Genomic DNA, 15,602 nt, shown 5'->3' on the forward strand with positions numbered 1-15,602 from the left:
GCAATGTTACCTAATGACTGGAGGAAGCCAGGTGCTGATGGTTCAGTCCTAGCTATTTAAGAGGCTGAAGTATGAGGACTGTGGCTTAAAAGCCGCCTAGGCAGGAAAATCTATGAGGCTCATCAAACTCAATAAACTTAAAAAAAAATAGTTGGAAGCAGAGTGCTAGGCTTGAGCAAAAAAGAAAGCTCAGAGATAGCACCTAGTCCCTGCATTCAAGTGCCAGGACTGGCATGTGAGTGTACATACACATACACACACACACACACACACAGACCGGGGGAGGCATGCACACTATATGCACACACACACATAAACACATACATCACTTTTTTAATGTTATTTGGGGGGGGTGAGTCATGGGGTTGAACTTGGTCTGGGCTGTCCCAGAGCTCTTCAGTGCAAGGCTATGCCATCTACCCTTGAGCCAAGCCCCACTTCACATTTTCTAGAGGTTAATTAGAGATAAGAGTCTCAAGTCCTTTTCTGCCTGGGCTGGCCTTGAATCTTGATCCTCAGATCTCAGCCTCCTCAGTAGCTAGGATTACAGGCAATGAGCCACTGCACCGAGGTATAGATCGCTTTTATACTTAAATAAGTGAGATTAAAGTATGGAATAGAATGCAAAAGTTGTTTGCATTTTTAAAATCAAGCATCCCTAGAGAGATTATAGGTAGAATTCAGTGACAGCATGCTTGGCTAGCAAACGAAAAAAGGAAAAAGAGAGGGAGCAGAGATAGAAAGAGAAGGAAGGGGGTCCGGGAATTTGGCCTAGTGGTTAAAGTGCTTGCCTAGCATGCACGAAGACCTGGGTTCGATTCCTTGGTACCCCATATATAGAAAAAGCCGGAAGTGGTGCTGAGGCTCAAGTGGTAGAGCTCTAGCCTTGAGAAAGTCCAAGGACAGTGCTCAGGCCCCGAGCTCAAGCCCAGGACTGGCAAAAAAAAAGAAAAAAAAAAGAAAAAGGAAGGGGGAGCCAGGAGTTTGGCCTAGTGGTAGAGTGCTTGTCTAGCATGCATGAAAACCCAGGTTCAATTCCTTGGTACCACATACATAGAAAAAGCTGGAAGTGGTGTGGGTGTGATGGCTCAAGTAGTAGAGTGCTAGCCTTCAGAAAGCTGAAGTACAGTGTTCAGGCCCTGAGTTCAAGCAAAAAAAGAAAGCAAGAAAATAAAGGAAGGAAGGAAAGAAGGGGGGAAAAGAGAGAGAAAAAATCAAGCTAGAGATCCCAGTTACTTTAAACTAATAGTCACTATTTCAGGTCATGCCTCTAGTTTTCTTTTACTGATTCTAGGGACTTGTTATGATAGTCATTGTTGATGGTTTGCTATATTGCCCAAGCTGGCCTGGAACTTGCTATATAGCCTAAGCTGGCCTCAAATTCAAGACCCTCCCATCTCAGCTGACTGCTGGAATTACAAACATACACCACTATTCTCTTCACTTAGAATTTTGTTGCTGTTGATGGTGGTTCTCAGGCTTAAATTCAATGCCTCATTCTCTCCCTTGGCTTGCTCACTCATGGTTAATGTTCTATTACTTGCACCATACCTTTACCCCAGCTTCTTGCTGGTTATTTTAGAGATGGAGTCTTACATACTTTTCTGGCTGGGTTTGATCACAATCATCCAGGTCTTAGCCTCCTATGTAGGTACGATTATAAGCATGAGCACCAGTGCCTAGTCACTTACAAATTGTGTGTGTGTGTGTGTGTGTGCGCGCGCGCGTGCGCGCGTACGTGTGCATGCTGTATGCTGATCCTGGGGCTAAAACTCAGGGCCTGGATGCTATCTCTGAGCTTTTTTGCTCAAGGCTAGAACCCTATGGCTGGAATCCCAGCTCTATTTCTGGCTTGTTGGTGGTTAAACGGAAATAAGAGACTCACCAACTTTCATACCTGGGTTGGCTTGGAACTGCAATCCTCAGATCTCAGCCCCTTGAGTAGCTACGACTATGGCTACAAGCAGGAGCCTTCAATGCCTGGCCTAATTCATACACACACACACACACACACACACACACACACATCCGGTCCTGGAGCTTGAACTCAGGGCCTGAGCACTCACTGTCCTTGGGCTTTCCTCAAGGCAAGTGCTCTACCACTTGAGCTACACCAACACTTTCAGCTTTTTTTTTTTTTCTATGTATGTGGTACCAAGGAATTGAACCCTGGTCTTCATTCATGCTAGGCAAGCACTCTACCACTAGGCCAAACTCTCGGCCCATGTACAAATTTTTTGATGGAAAAGCTTAAAGATACTCTACCCTAGACTGAATCAGTACTTGTCTTTCAACAGAAGCCTCCTTAATCTGAGCCCTTTATTATATATATATATATATATATATATGTATATATATGTATAAATATATATTGCTGGTCTATCCTTGCCTATGCTGAGACAGAGACAAAGTGAGGCTGCTTGCTGTCCTCTGAGTGCTCCTAATGCTTTAGTGTTGTCTAGAAAGCCCTAGCCCTTCATTGCCTTCTCAACTTCCACTTCAGCCATGCACCTACATCTCTGAGTCCCAGCCCAGGGGCTCTCATTTCTGGTCTCCCATTGCCTGAGAGTCAGGCCTATATTCTCTATTTTTCCATTGTATGCTTGTAAACTGTGGTCAAAGTCTGAGATGTACCATTCTTGGGGATCCCTTTTAGCACCTACTATTTGAAAAAAGAAAACAAGGAATGTTCCCTAAGACTTTTATAGGATTATTTCTTTGATCCTCTGATTGATTCCTTGGTAATTTGAGTGTATCAAATGACTGTGCTTTCACCTGGCTCTTGGGGGTTTCATTGTGGCACTCTGGGCAAATGTATCTTTCTTTGTTGACATTTGTACACTATAGTTCAGTAGACCATAGAATCTGGTTATTCATCATTTTGAACGGCTTAGACTATTCAAGAACTTCACTTCCACCTCAGGTTTCCGTGACAGCTCTGCACTCGTTTAGGATCTTGGTTTTTATACGTTCCCAACTTTCTCCTTGCTGAGTTGAGCCACAGCATCACCAGTCAAGCCCCTTTTCACTTCCTCTGTATAAGAACAAAGTTTTCTCCCATTTAAGTCCTAGGTTGTGCCTCCTGTCCCAGGCATTATTATTGCAACTTATCATGGACTCTGTCACTGGTAACTTTGTTTTACTCCTTTGGCTGCAAAACTTATCTGGGTTCCCAAGACAGTTTCTTCTTGCCGTGAGCTTGTATTCCATGGAAACCATGACCTCCCCATATGGCCTTGCTGGCCTGCACTCTGCTTTCCACTTGAACATATCCTGAACAAATATTTTGTTCATGCTGGTCCAAGATAGGACTGTACTTTGGAATCCCAGTCTGTGGGACCACTGTTCTTCCTAGGCCTAGGTTTTCCACCATGATCCCAGTAGAACCCAGGCCTCACATCCCCAGCCAGATGTGTGAGAAAGACTGGAGATGAGCCAGATGCTAGTGGTCCACAACTGTAATCCTAGCTAGTCAGGAGGCTGAGATCTGCAAATTGCCACTGGAAGCCAGCCCATGCAGAAAAGTCTGTGAGACGTCTCCAGTTAACCACCAAAAAGCTGAGGTATGGCTCAAGTGGTAGAGTGCTAGCTTTGAGTTAAAGAGAACAGCAAACCACAGTGCCCCCCCTCCACACACACACACACACACACACACACACACACACACACACACACACACACAGACTGGGGGTGGAGCAGTCAGCCCTCCTCTAGATGAACTCACTACTACCGTATCTTTTGGCTCTCTTTGGCCCTGCCTGGCATTTTCTACCCGTATCGACCAATTCTGTAGCTGCAGAGTGAGATGGAGTCCCTGGCCTTGATCCCAACTCTCTAGCTTCCTGACCTCCAACAATTTGGGGGAACTTAATCCTCAGCCAGCCTGTCTCCAGCTCAGACAACAGCTTGGCGCCCCAAGCCTTTGCCTGACAAGCCCATCCAGATGAGAGGAGAGGTGGCTGGAGGCAGATGCCCCACCCATACATCTCTCCTATGCCTTCCTGACTTTAGAGCTCTTTCCCTCCCTGCCATTTCACAGTTAGGAGCTCTTTTCAGCCCTGGCTGCTTCTTGCCATGTTACTAACCCATTCAAGAGTCCAAAGGCTTTCTTCTTCCATTGTCAGTCCCTGGTCTCCACTGTGGCCCCTAGCTTAGGGTTACTATGTCCAATTTGCTATTTCTTAGAGAACAGGACAGTGTTGTATCCCTCTCTGAAATGCAGCATGCTCTTCTGTGTTCTTTCCAGAAGAACATAGCCTGGGGAGGTTGAAGGACTCAGCTGAACTCATTTCCTAATCTATCTTCATTGTCTAAATGCCTTCATACTCAAGAGTTTTATCCCTACACACTTTTTTTTTGGGGGGGGGGGTAGGGGTCATGGAGCTTGAACTCTGGTTCTGGGCACTGTCCCTGAACTCTTCAGCTCAAAGCTACTGCCCTACCCCCTACCACAGCCCCACTTCCCATTTTCTAGTGACTAATTGGAGAGTCTCAGGTTCTTTAATACCCAGGCTAGTTTTAATCTTGATCCTCTGATCTCAGCCTCTTAAGTAGCTAGGATTACAGGTGTGAGCCACCTCGCCCTACAGCTTTTATTTGTTGTTATATGTTATGTAAACCTTATCACAACACTGATGGCAGAGCCAGGTATATCCTTATCATTCCATCTCAGCACTGGAGAAGCTGAGGCTAGTAAGTGCTACATAGTGATTTGTCTCAACAACTCTGAAGGCAGCTGGAGAAAGGGATTGTAATTTCTCTTTTAGATATGATGAATCTGCCCAGAGAGATAAAGTAACTTGGCAAGGAAACACAGATAGTAAATGAGGGGACCAAGATCCAGGAATACATTTTTTTATTCCAAATCCAGCTTTCTAGGTCCATACCAGATCACCCTCCTAAGAGGGGGTGGGCACTCTCTGGTCCCCCTTGTTCCCCTCCCTTAGCTCCAGGGAAGAATCATATCAGCCAAACAGGTTATCTACAGCAGCCACAGGAGTGTGGAACATTCCCTGGGCCCCTTGGCCTCTCCTCCCCCACACATGAGTTCTGAGCTCTTGGGGCTGAGAGCTGGAGCTTCAGAGGGGCCAGGAAGGAGAGGAGGAGGGGAACCACTAAAACAACCCAGGCAGCTGTCCCTGTCATAGACAGAAGACACTCTATGCTGGTATGTTTCTGTCTGCCTGAATATAGGAGCATATGTGTGGGAGAGTGTGTGTTTGTGTGCCTTGAACTCCAGGTCCAAGTGCTCATTGTGTCTGAGTGGCGGCCTGTGTGGGTATCTGCACATGTGTCCATCTGTCTTTGAGAACACCCAGTCTGAACTGCTTTCTTGGCCTTGTCTTTTACTTTGGTGTTTATCCCTCCTCACCCTGTCTCCCTCTGCCGAAATAGAGGATGAAATCAAGACCCAGGTATGGAATGCTAGTGGGGGGAGCAAAAGGATGGGGGGAGCATGGAAAATTAGGAAGTCTGGAGCCAAAAGAGCCTAAAGGATGAATGGAATGGGACCTAGTTTTCCACAAACCTCTCTGTCCCTTGTGTTGCTCCCATGGCTCCTGGAAAAATCAGAGCATGGTTTGAATTTCAAGGTCATTTTTGAGTCTGAAGAAAGGGCAAACCTCAAACTACCCTCTTTTTCTAGCTTTCAGTTCTGAGCCTTGCTCATCTTTGGGAAGAACTGCTGATCAGGAATGCCACAAGACCCCCCCCCACCACCACCAAGGGCCTCTCCCTTCCAGAGGAGCCCGTTCCCCACTCCCAAGGTCTCACTGCTGATTTCAGACCTGGTAAAGGAGATAAGCTGAGCATACCTCTTTTCGTGGCTTGATTTCTCTCTCCCTCCTTCCTTCCTCTTTCTTTCCTTCCTTCCTATCTTCCTTCCTTCCTTCCTTCTTTCCTCTCTCTCTGGTTTCACTCCAGCCATGTCTTTTCAACCCCAATAAAAAGGTCCAAGGTTGAGAACCCTCTGCCTGTGAAAGAGCAGGGACTGTTTCTCAATTCCATACATTGACCTCTGTCCCCCTCTCAGCCTGGCTCAGCTGGGATCTCTGAGTTGCTCCAGGGGTATTACCATGTGTACACACAGGCCGGTGCCTTCGGTACCTTCTTGAGAAAGGCCCCTAATAAACTCACAGCAGCCACGAAACACATCTCAATCTAGGCTAATCCTCCCTCTTAATGCCTCTCCATGAAGCCTGGACTAAGTTCTTGATAATGTGGAGGGAATTTGGGGGGCCAAGAGATTCTCCCACCTAGCTGTCTCCTCTGTCCCTTGACTCCTATTCCTCCTGTTCTCTGACCAAGAGGCATCCAAAGTCTTGAGCCCAAGTAGTACCTCTTTCTCTCCACTCAGAGGGGGATCCTACAGGGAAAACCTCAAGAGGAACCTGGTAGACTCCTGGGCAATGTCAGGCTAAGTTTGGGACAGGGAGGACTGAGAGGAGGAGGGTCTTAGGAAGGGTAGGCCTATCACCTGGAGAGGGCTGATGGAAGGCCAGCACAAGATACAGGAATGACACATGGGACATGAGATATGTGTGGGCAGACAAGAGACAGATAGGACCCAAATACTCCATGGTTTTCAAATTTTGTTTTTATATTGGGACACTTTATTCAAACAAAATATCTTCAAAATTATAAACAAAATAAACAAAAGCAGGAACTGTCTTAATGGAAGGAGACTCAAGCAAAGCCAGGCTGAAGTCTAAGCTGAATCCCAAGGAGCACATAGTAAAAATGCAAACAAAGGAAAAACATGCAAGAGTCCTACCAACCTGGTTTAGATTCTAGTTCACCACTTACAAGCTCTGTGACTTTAATCAAATCACTTCAAAGCTCAGTTTCCTCAGCCAAAAAAGGTAATACAAGTTGAGTATCCCTAATCTGAAAGTCCAAAATCCAAACTATTCTGAAACTTCTTTGGTGCACTTTGAGTTTGAAATTTTCATGTTAGAGCTTGGTGCTGGTGGCTCACACCTATAATCCTAGCTACTCAGGAAGCTGAGATCTGAGGATCAGAGTTCAAAGCCAGCCTGGCATCAAAGTCTATGAGACTCCAATTAACCCCAGAAAACTGAAAGTGGTGCTATGGCTCAAGTGGCAGAGCACTAGCCTTGAGATGAAGAACGCAAGGCCAGTGCCCAGGCCCAGTGTTCAAGCCCCACGACAGAAAAAAAAAATCAGATTAGGGATATTTAACATGTAAATTAATATAAATATTCCCAATGCCCCCCCTCCCTCTAAAAATCTGAAATCTCAAGCCTCTGGTCACAAATATTTTGGATATGGGATATTCAATTACTTGTATCAATGACCTAATATTGATATACGCTGTTAAGGGAGAGATAATGAAATGACGGTTCACAGTAACTACCATAGGTGATCATCATTCTTATGACTGGTTCAAAATAATATCTGTCCCATGGGAGGTGTCACAGGTGTGGTTGGAAGAGAGGTGTGTATGACTAGATAGGGCCATGGAGGTGAATCAAGGGTGTGGTGGCCAGTCGGGTGCGTTTTCAATAATTCAATAAATGGGGAACATCGCCTGTGTGGCAGCCCTAGGTCTAAATACCCCTCAAGTCAACAAAGTGTGTGCATAGAACCTCCCGTTGCACACCATTTTCCTCTTAGGCTATTTCTCACACTATCGAAGGTCAACGCACTCAGAGTGGCTTTCTGCTGGTGACTGAGGAAGAGAGCAAGGAACGAGTGGTGAAACCCAAGAGGAACTGGGAAATGCTGTGATTTTTTACATCTCCCTACCCCTATTAACCTGGTCTGCTTTTTCCCTCCAGAACCTTCCCTCCATGGAGTTCGGGCTGCTCAGCGAGGCAGAGGCCCGGAGCCCGGCCCTGTCGCTGTCAGACGCGGGCACTCCACACCCTCCGCTCCCAGATCACGGCTGCAAAGGCCAAGAGCACAGTGGTGAGCGCGCCCCTTGAAGAGGGGTCGGGGGGGGGGGGTAATAGTTCAGCTCCCTATTGGGGGGCTTGGGGTACCGGAGTAGCAAGCCGGAGGGGGGCCATTGAAGAGGTTCCCCCAGCAGGAGAGCCTCCCAGTCTTGGGCGCTGGGGTGACCCGCCTCATCCTTACTCCTCAGACTCCGAGAAGGCCTCGGCCCCGCTGCCCGGGGGCTCCCCGGAGGACGGCTCGCTGAAGAAGAAGCAGCGCCGGCAGCGCACGCACTTCACCAGCCAGCAGCTGCAGGAACTGGAGGCGACCTTCCAGAGGAACCGCTACCCCGACATGAGCACGCGCGAAGAGATCGCCGTGTGGACCAACCTCACCGAAGCTCGAGTGCGGGTAGGGCCCTGGCTAGCCGCCACCCTCGCTCCCCACTCGGGAGACCCCGGCCTCCCTCCTGCGGGGCCCTCAACGTGTTGATCGCGGGGCTGGGCCCCCATCCGTGCCCCCCGCCCCGCGCCTTCCAACGTTTCCCCTCGCCTCTTAGGGTTCCGACGACTCTCCAGGGACCCCAGGCTCCGCGCCCTCCCCTCCTTCCTTTCACCCAGTCTCCAGACACTTGGCCTCATTCATCTCCCCCCTCCCACGGCCTAGGCTCGACTCCCTCGTCTGGGTCTCCCACTGATCTACAGGCCGCCGGGGTCCCCGTCCTGCTGCGCCGGGCGCCCCGACCGCCTTTCTCCCGCGCCCGCAGGTGTGGTTCAAGAACCGGCGCGCCAAGTGGCGGAAGCGCGAGCGCAGCCAGCAGGCGGAGCTGTGCAAGGGCGGCTTCGCGGCGCCGCTCGGGGGGCTGGTGCCGCCCTACGAGGAGGTGTACCCCGGCTACTCCTACGGCAACTGGCCGCCCAAGGCGCTCGGCCCGCCGCTCGCCGCCAAGACCTTCCCCTTCGCCTTCAACTCGGTCAACGTGGGGCCGCTGGCCTCGCAGCCTGTCTTCTCACCACCCAGCTCCATCGCCGCCTCCATGGTGCCCTCGGCCGCCGCCGCCCCGGGCACGGTGCCAGGGCCCGGGGCCTTGCAGGGCCTGGGCGGGGCACCTCCCGGGCTGGCTCCGGCCGCAGTGTCCTCCGGAGCCGTGTCCTGCCCTTACGCCTCGGCCGCCGCCGCCGCCGCCGCCGCCGCGGCCGCCTCCTCCCCCTACGTCTACCGGGACCCGTGTAACTCGAGCCTGGCCAGCTTGCGGCTCAAGGCCAAACAGCACGCCTCCTTCAGTTACCCCGCCGTGCCCGGGCCGCCCGCGGCCGCCAACCTCAGCCCGTGCCAGTACGCCGTGGAACGGCCGGTATGAGCGGCGGGGCCGGTGATCACCCCCTGAGGGCGGGGCAGTGCTTCGCCTCCTCCGCGGACTGGGGTAGTCTAGACTGGCTGGCCCTGGCCCCAGGGTTTCAGAGGGGTGCTAGGGCAGCCGGGGCGGGGCGGGGAGGGGGGGAGACTGGCTCCTGAAAGGGGCCTGTCCCCTCCCAGCCCCGCGGGGTGGACTGGGCTCTACTGCGCCCCCGCCCCCACCCCGCCCCGGGACTAAGGCCAGGAACTGGGACCAGCTCCCCCAGGAGCCAATTCACCCTTGGCTTCTCTCCCGCCTTCTCCAAACTCCCCTACCCCCTTTTCAAAGATAATGAAATAAACGTGCGCGGACTGTCAGAGGCTTGATGATTTAGAGTTACGGTTGGGCCCTCTTCCCTACTCCCCGCCCCCCCCGCCACTCCCCCATTATCTAAAAATGGAGAGCCGGGCGCACAGCAACAAGTCGGAAAGTCTAGGTTTGTCGGGTTCACGTTCAGTCTCACCTCCTTCCGGGACTCCTGCAGCAAAGCGGTGCGCAAGTGGATGGAGCTTTGGCCTTGGCCAGAAATGGTGCTGCGGCGCCACCTTGTGGTCGCGGGAGGACAAATGGTAGGTGTGGTTTTGAATTGCTTCCTTGCGGGGATCAATTTTACAATTTAAGAAGCCTATGACTTCAGAGAAGTTACTCCGCCTTTCTGCACCTGTTTCTCATTGTTCCTTTGGGGGGCTTAGGCCTCTAACAGCAATAAAATTCTGGTCTGTAACAGACATTTATGAAGTGCCTACCAGGCCTAGGACTGTTATTGAGTGTCTGTGTGTGCCTGTATCCACCCTCCACACGTCTCCACACACCTTCCCTCTCTGAGGATCACCCCACTGTCAGCAATCTTCTCCCATCATAGAAGTCCTCCATTCCCCAAATCCCCCAAACATTGTGGATAGCTCTCATTTTAAAATGGACTTAAGAAGAATAAAGATTTTCTACGCAGAGATAGAAATAACTCCAGTCACCCACCTTCATCCTACCTCCTTCCCATGGCCTGGCTGACCTTCACATCAGACACAGAAACTTCAAAGTATCCCATTCCATGGATGACACTTTTGGCCATATTGGAGTGTACATCTTATGGGAAAGCCATACAGAGAACTACCTTAATCATTTCACTAAACATAAGCCCTAATCTTAGTGCCCTGGGAAAAGGAGAGATCCTTGTAGTTCCTTCTCTCTAACCCTTCACTGGCTTTTGGCCTTGGGCTTCATGTAGGTTTGGTAGAAGAATCGGGCAAAAAGGATTAAGTAGGATGCATACAGGACAAAGGACCAGAAGAAGTGTTCTGTTGTGGTGTGACATCCATGTTCATGTCTCCAAATGTAATTCAGGATGCCAAGGACGGTTCCCAGAAACATCTGCAGGATCTGCAGGCTTGTGATGAATATGGGAAGCCTTCTAGGGTACTTCATTTTGGCAGCCTTCAGAGTGTAGTAGGTGTACATAATGGAATGCACGCTGAAGTTCATGGTCATAAACCAGGCACCCGAAGGCACTCTGTTCTTATATCCGAAGGTTGTGAACAACAGCACTGTGCTGTGGTGGAACCAGTGGACAAAGATGAGTGGCCGCTTACGCAGGATGATGAAGGCGGTGTCTCCTGAGAAATGGAAGTCATAGCTGGCATACCACTCAGTGCTGGGACTTCCCTTTACACTGTGTGGGGGGGACACTAGAGGAATTGTCAGGATAGGGAGAAGGGTCTTTGTGCCAGAGAATCTGGAGAGGGGCTTGGGTGAGATGTGTTGTTAGGGTGGGGGAGGGTGGCGAGAGGTCTCTCCATCTCACGGGGGAGGAGAGAACTCTGAGGAGGCATACACATCACTGGGCACCAAAGGAACAAAGCCAGCCACTCACCAAGTTCAACAACCTTGCTGAGGAGAAAGATGCAGGACCAGAATTGGACTACAGGGTCTTTCGTGAAGAAGTAGAAGCACACAGTTGGCTTTAGGCCACTTGTCAGCATCACAGTGCCCATATAATACCATGTCCTCATTGCCCCCATGATACTGAAATAGGACAGAGAAAGAAGGTATAAGGTCATTCCCAAGCACCAATCCACCCCTGGCCTGGATAGGTACTTAGGTCTCAAGCTTCACCACCTCTTCACCTCATCCAGAGTAGAGGTTACAGCTTCAGAGATCCTAGGGCCAATCTGGTAGATCCAACCAGTACTCTATAGGAAATGAAGGTCAGGAAAAGACCAAGAACTGTAAGGAAGCTGAATTAAAAATGGAACATAGAAGGGCTGGGAATGTGGCATAGTGGTAGAGTGCATGCATGAAGGCCTGGGTTTGATTCCTTATAAACAGAAAAAGCTGGTAGTGGCGCTATGGCTCAATTGGTCTCATGAATTTTCTTGCCTAGGCTAGCTCTGAACTATAATCCTCACACCTCAGCCTCCTGAGAATCTAGGATTACAGGCATGATTACTGGTGCCAAGCTGGTGAGACTCTTCTCTCCAATTAACCACCAGAAAACGAGAAGGGGTGCCATGGCTCAAAGCGGTAGACTCCTGGCCTTGAGTGAAAAAGTTCAGGGACAGTACCCAGGCCCTGAGGTCAAGCCCTCAACCGCCCATTCTACCCCAGCCCCCAAAGAGGACAGAAGCTAGGAGTCAATGCAGTTGAGCTTTTTGGGAAACTCAAAGGGATAAGATGGGGCTGGCATTGGTCAAGATGTATTATATTCATAATCTGGCTTGTTGAAGTGAAACTCTTTTGTACAACTACATAAAGTAAGTAATTTAAGCCAGGCACTTAAGCTAGCTTAATACCCTAGCTATTACAGAGTCTGAAATCTGAGGAATGAGGTTTGAAACCAACACTAGCAGGAAATTCATGAGATTCCTAGCTCCAATTCACCACCAAAAAAGTTGGAAGTGGAGCTGTGGTTCAAATAGTAGAGCCTTGAGTAGAAAAGCTAAGAGGTAGTACCCACTCCCAGAGTGCAAGCCCCAGTACCAGCACAAGAGAAAAATTTTAAAACTAAACAGACAAGATGGAAGTTTAAGGGCTAAAGAACAAGAAGTGGGAAGGGAATTATCTTACCTGAAGACTGCAAGGCCGAAGGACCATAAGATGAGAGGTCCTTGCAAATTGAAGCCTTTCCGTGTCTTCATATAGTTCTGGCCCACAATGATGAACAGCAAGTAGATCAGAACTATGAGGAATGAGGATAGCCTGGCAGATAGAAGGCACAGGGGATGAACTAACTTATGGGTGGTACCGTTTAAAATAATACCTATTCATCTCTTTTTCTTTCTTCTTCTGCAGGTCATAGAGCTTGAATACAGGGCCTGGTTGCTGTTCTTGAGTTTTTTGGCTCAAGGCCACCACTTGAGCCACAACTCTACTTCTGGCTGTTTTGGAGAGAAGAATCTCACTGACTTTTCTGCCAGGGATGGCTTTGAACTGCAATCCTCAGATCTCAGTCTCCTGAGTTACTAGGATTACAGGTGTGAGCCATCAGCGCCCAGCTTCCCCCCTTTCTTTATGTGAATGCTCTAGATTGGAGTTCTAATTTGGCCACTTATTTGGTATATCATTTTTTTTGTCAGTCATGGGGCTTGAACTCGGGGTTTGTGTACTGTTCCTGAGCTCTTTTTGCTCAAGACTAATGCTCAAACACTTTGAGCCCCAGTGCCACTTAGTCTTTGAGTGATTAATTGGAAATAAGAATCTCATGAGGGGGCTGGGAGTTTGGCCTAGTGGTAAAGTGCTTGCCTAGCATGCACGAAGACCCAGGCTCGATTCCTTGGTACCCCACATACATAGCAAAAAGCCAGAAGTGGTGCTGAGGCTCAAGTGGTAGAGTGCTAGCCTTGAGAAAGTCCAAGGACAGTGCTCAGGCTCTGAGCTCAAACCCAGGACTGGCAAAAAAAAAAAAAAAAAAAAAAGTTAAAAAAAAAAAAAGAATCTCATGAGGACTTGTCTGCCCTAGCTGGCTTTGAACTGCTATCTTCTGATCTCAGCCTTCTGAATAGCCAGAATTATAAGGCAAGAGCCAATGGCAGCTGGCCTATGTGTGACTTTTTTTTGTTCCCTTACTTGTACAGAAGGGTTAATGCTCATTCTACCTAATGTAGGGCAAGGGCGAGAGTCAGATTTCTCTAATCATTGCTTTCTCAGTGAGGTTGGACGTAAATGACAGAATTGTCTAACCCACACCTAAACCCAAGGTCATGGTGTAAGAAGAATGTGGCAACAGCTTCTGCCTGCTTGGATCATGGCATTGGGTTGAACTAAAGTTAATACACAAACACCTCTGAGGAGTTTCCCCAAAATGCCTGGGGAAAGCTTAAAAGTGCTCTGTGGTGTTGCAAGGAGAGCATGATCATTGTGTACAGATTATTTCTGGACATGAGCATTATGCCCACATAAATGCTTCTATAACTACGAAAGACAAGTACAGTAACCAAATAGATCAAAGTAATTTCATTCCTCAGCGACTGATTGGTTCTCAAAACACTAGTTCTCCCTTGCCTCTATCTCCTCCACATCCCTCTCTGTGCATTCTTATTTTTGTATTCCTTAGTGCAGCTCTAAATCTCTTTGAAGTACTATACTGTCTTCCACCTTGAACAATTCATAGTGATCTGGTGGCCAAGGGTTCAAACCTATAATCCTAACTACTCAGAAGGCTGAGATTCAAGGCTCAAACCCAGCCCAGGCAGGCAAGTCTGTGCGAGTCTTATCTCCAATTAAGAACCAAGAAAGCCAGAAGTGGAGCTCTGGCTCAAGTGGTGGAGCACTGGCCTTAAGTACAAAAGCTCAGGGACAGCACACAGACCACGATCAAGCCTGGGGACAGTAACCAAAAAGAGAAAGAGAAAGAAAATGAGAGACAGAGAAAGGTAAGAAGGAAAGAGAGAGGAAGAGAAAGAAAAGTGAAAAAGGAAGAAGGAAGAAATTCATTCTGTCCTTCAGTCCTTTTCCTCTTTCTCCCCTAAAACATTCAGCAAGGTCTGGAGCTTGGCATAACTCTTTCCCTTCACCAGGTCTCACCAGTACTTCTCCACAAAGGGCCGCAAGTCCCCGAGCTTTTCGAAGATGTATGGCTGGCACATTTGCTCTGTTTGCCCTGTGTGATTCATAGCTGTGCCCATTTCGCTCTGCAGACGATGAGGTTCAGACCTTTGGGAAGAAGGGCGGCTGGGCTACAGGTGCGGGATCAAGGATGGAACAACCCTCAAGAAGTTGATGGAACTGATCCAGGACAATGGGGGTTCCTGGGCAGGCGACAGTGCCGCCTATCCAGTCACGTGCGCTGCAGCCCAGCCTGCTCCCACTACCACTGCCTCCGCTGTATATAACGTGAACTACAGAGCAGCAGACCAGGCCAGCTCACGACCCCTCCCCGTGCTTAACTGTGATCCAATCTTAGCCAAAGACTTGCCCTTTCCCCGCCCCCTTGCTGCATTCTCCTAGCTGATTGGTCATCCTCTAGGGTACCTTCTCCAGGCAATACCCACACTTTGCCCTAAATCTTGTAGCAGGCCTAGCTCTTCCCACTTTCCCAATTCCTCCACCAGCCACCCTCAGCCTCTGCACAATCACCTCTTTGGTTTATCTCCCCATGGCTCCACAAGAGTACCCAGGCAGACCAGTCTTCCTTTGGCACTGACAAACCTTAGCCTTTACCTCAGATTGCTTTAATCTTCACCTGCTTGGCCATGAAGAAAAAGTGGCAGTGAGGAAAAGGTGGCAGTGCCTTTGGCTCTTGGTGCCTTCATCCAGAAGTGAGGATATCAGTTTCCAGGATCTCTGAGATCCTGGGAAACCCAGGTCTAGGATAAAGAAGAGTAATCAAGCTGGGCAATGAAGAGTTTCTCTTAGACATTTCTGTCTTCAAGTTTCAGGTCTTTACTTGTGGGTGGAGAGAGATGAGTTGTAATCAGTTTTATTATTGAGGTTGTTGATGTTAATGTTTGGGGAAGTAGTTGTTGATGTTTCTTTATAGTTTCCTGAATTCCTGAACTTCCTCCTCTCTGATGCCCAGTAATAACCTGGGGATGGAAATGGGGTCACCCTCTTAGCTTCTGTAATTATTGTCTTCAAATTTCCTGGAGGCCTCTCAGGATGTTGGGGGTGCAAGATCCAGAGCAGGTCATCAAGACCTGCTCTTTTCTCTCTCTACTATGTCTAGTCAACTCTAGTTCTTCATCTATATATCTAGTCCTAATGAAAGACATGCTTAAACACTTTGAAGACCTTAGCCAGGCTATGGTGGACCACAGCTATAATCCTAATTACTCAGGAGGCTGAAATATAGGATTATGGTTTGCAGCCACTCAGATTA

General features: G+C 49.0%; 2 protein-coding genes across 2 annotated transcripts; one reads left to right on the forward strand and one right to left on the reverse strand.

The window, feature by feature from the left end:
* Positions 1-7,810: 7,810 nt before the first annotated feature.
* Positions 7,811-9,663, forward strand: Pitx3 (paired like homeodomain 3). Its single transcript, XM_090346898.1, has 3 exons — positions 7,811-7,929; positions 8,105-8,307; positions 8,663-9,663. Exons 1-3 carry the CDS (start codon positions 7,812-7,814, stop codon positions 9,254-9,256), a joined length of 915 nt encoding a protein of 304 aa, XP_090203024.1. The 5' UTR covers position 7,811; the 3' UTR covers positions 9,257-9,663.
* Positions 9,664-10,486: 823 nt separating this feature from the next.
* Elovl3 (ELOVL fatty acid elongase 3) lies at positions 10,487-14,409 on the reverse strand. Its single transcript, XM_090346899.1, has 4 exons — positions 14,309-14,409; positions 12,353-12,484; positions 11,160-11,311; positions 10,487-10,902 (listed from the first exon to the last, which is right to left on the reverse strand). Exons 1-4 carry the CDS (start codon positions 14,407-14,409, stop codon positions 10,487-10,489), a joined length of 801 nt encoding a protein of 266 aa, XP_090203025.1.
* Between the last annotated feature and the right edge of the window lie 1,193 nt (positions 14,410-15,602).

Source organism: Megascapheus bottae, chromosome 15 (assembly GCF_031878675.1).
Source record: "Megascapheus bottae isolate mThoBot1 chromosome 15, mThoBot2.hap1, whole genome shotgun sequence".
NCBI lineage: Eukaryota > Metazoa > Chordata > Mammalia > Rodentia > Geomyidae > Megascapheus > Megascapheus bottae.

Excerpts from the sequence above, each read along its gene's own strand:
- Pitx3 (XM_090346898.1), top strand. The coding sequence starts at position 7,812 with ATGGAGTTCGGGCTGCTCAGCGAGGCAGAGGCCCGGAGCCCGGCCCTG. Across the intron at positions 7,930-8,104 it reads CAAAGGCCAAGAGCACAGTG|ACTCCGAGAAGGCCTCGGCC; the intron begins GTGAGCGCGCCC and ends CTTACTCCTCAG. Across the intron at positions 8,308-8,662 it reads TCACCGAAGCTCGAGTGCGG|GTGTGGTTCAAGAACCGGCG; the intron begins GTAGGGCCCTGG and ends CCGCGCCCGCAG.
- Elovl3 (XM_090346899.1), bottom strand. The coding sequence starts at position 14,409 with ATGGGCACAGCTATGAATCACACAGGGCAAACAGAGCAAATGTGCCAG. Across the intron at positions 11,312-12,352 it reads TTCGGCCTTGCAGTCTTCAG|TATCATGGGGGCAATGAGGA; the intron begins GTAAGATAATTC and ends GTCCTATTTCAG. Across the intron at positions 10,903-11,159 it reads CAGCAAGGTTGTTGAACTTG|GAGACACCGCCTTCATCATC; the intron begins GTGAGTGGCTGG and ends TCCATTTCTCAG.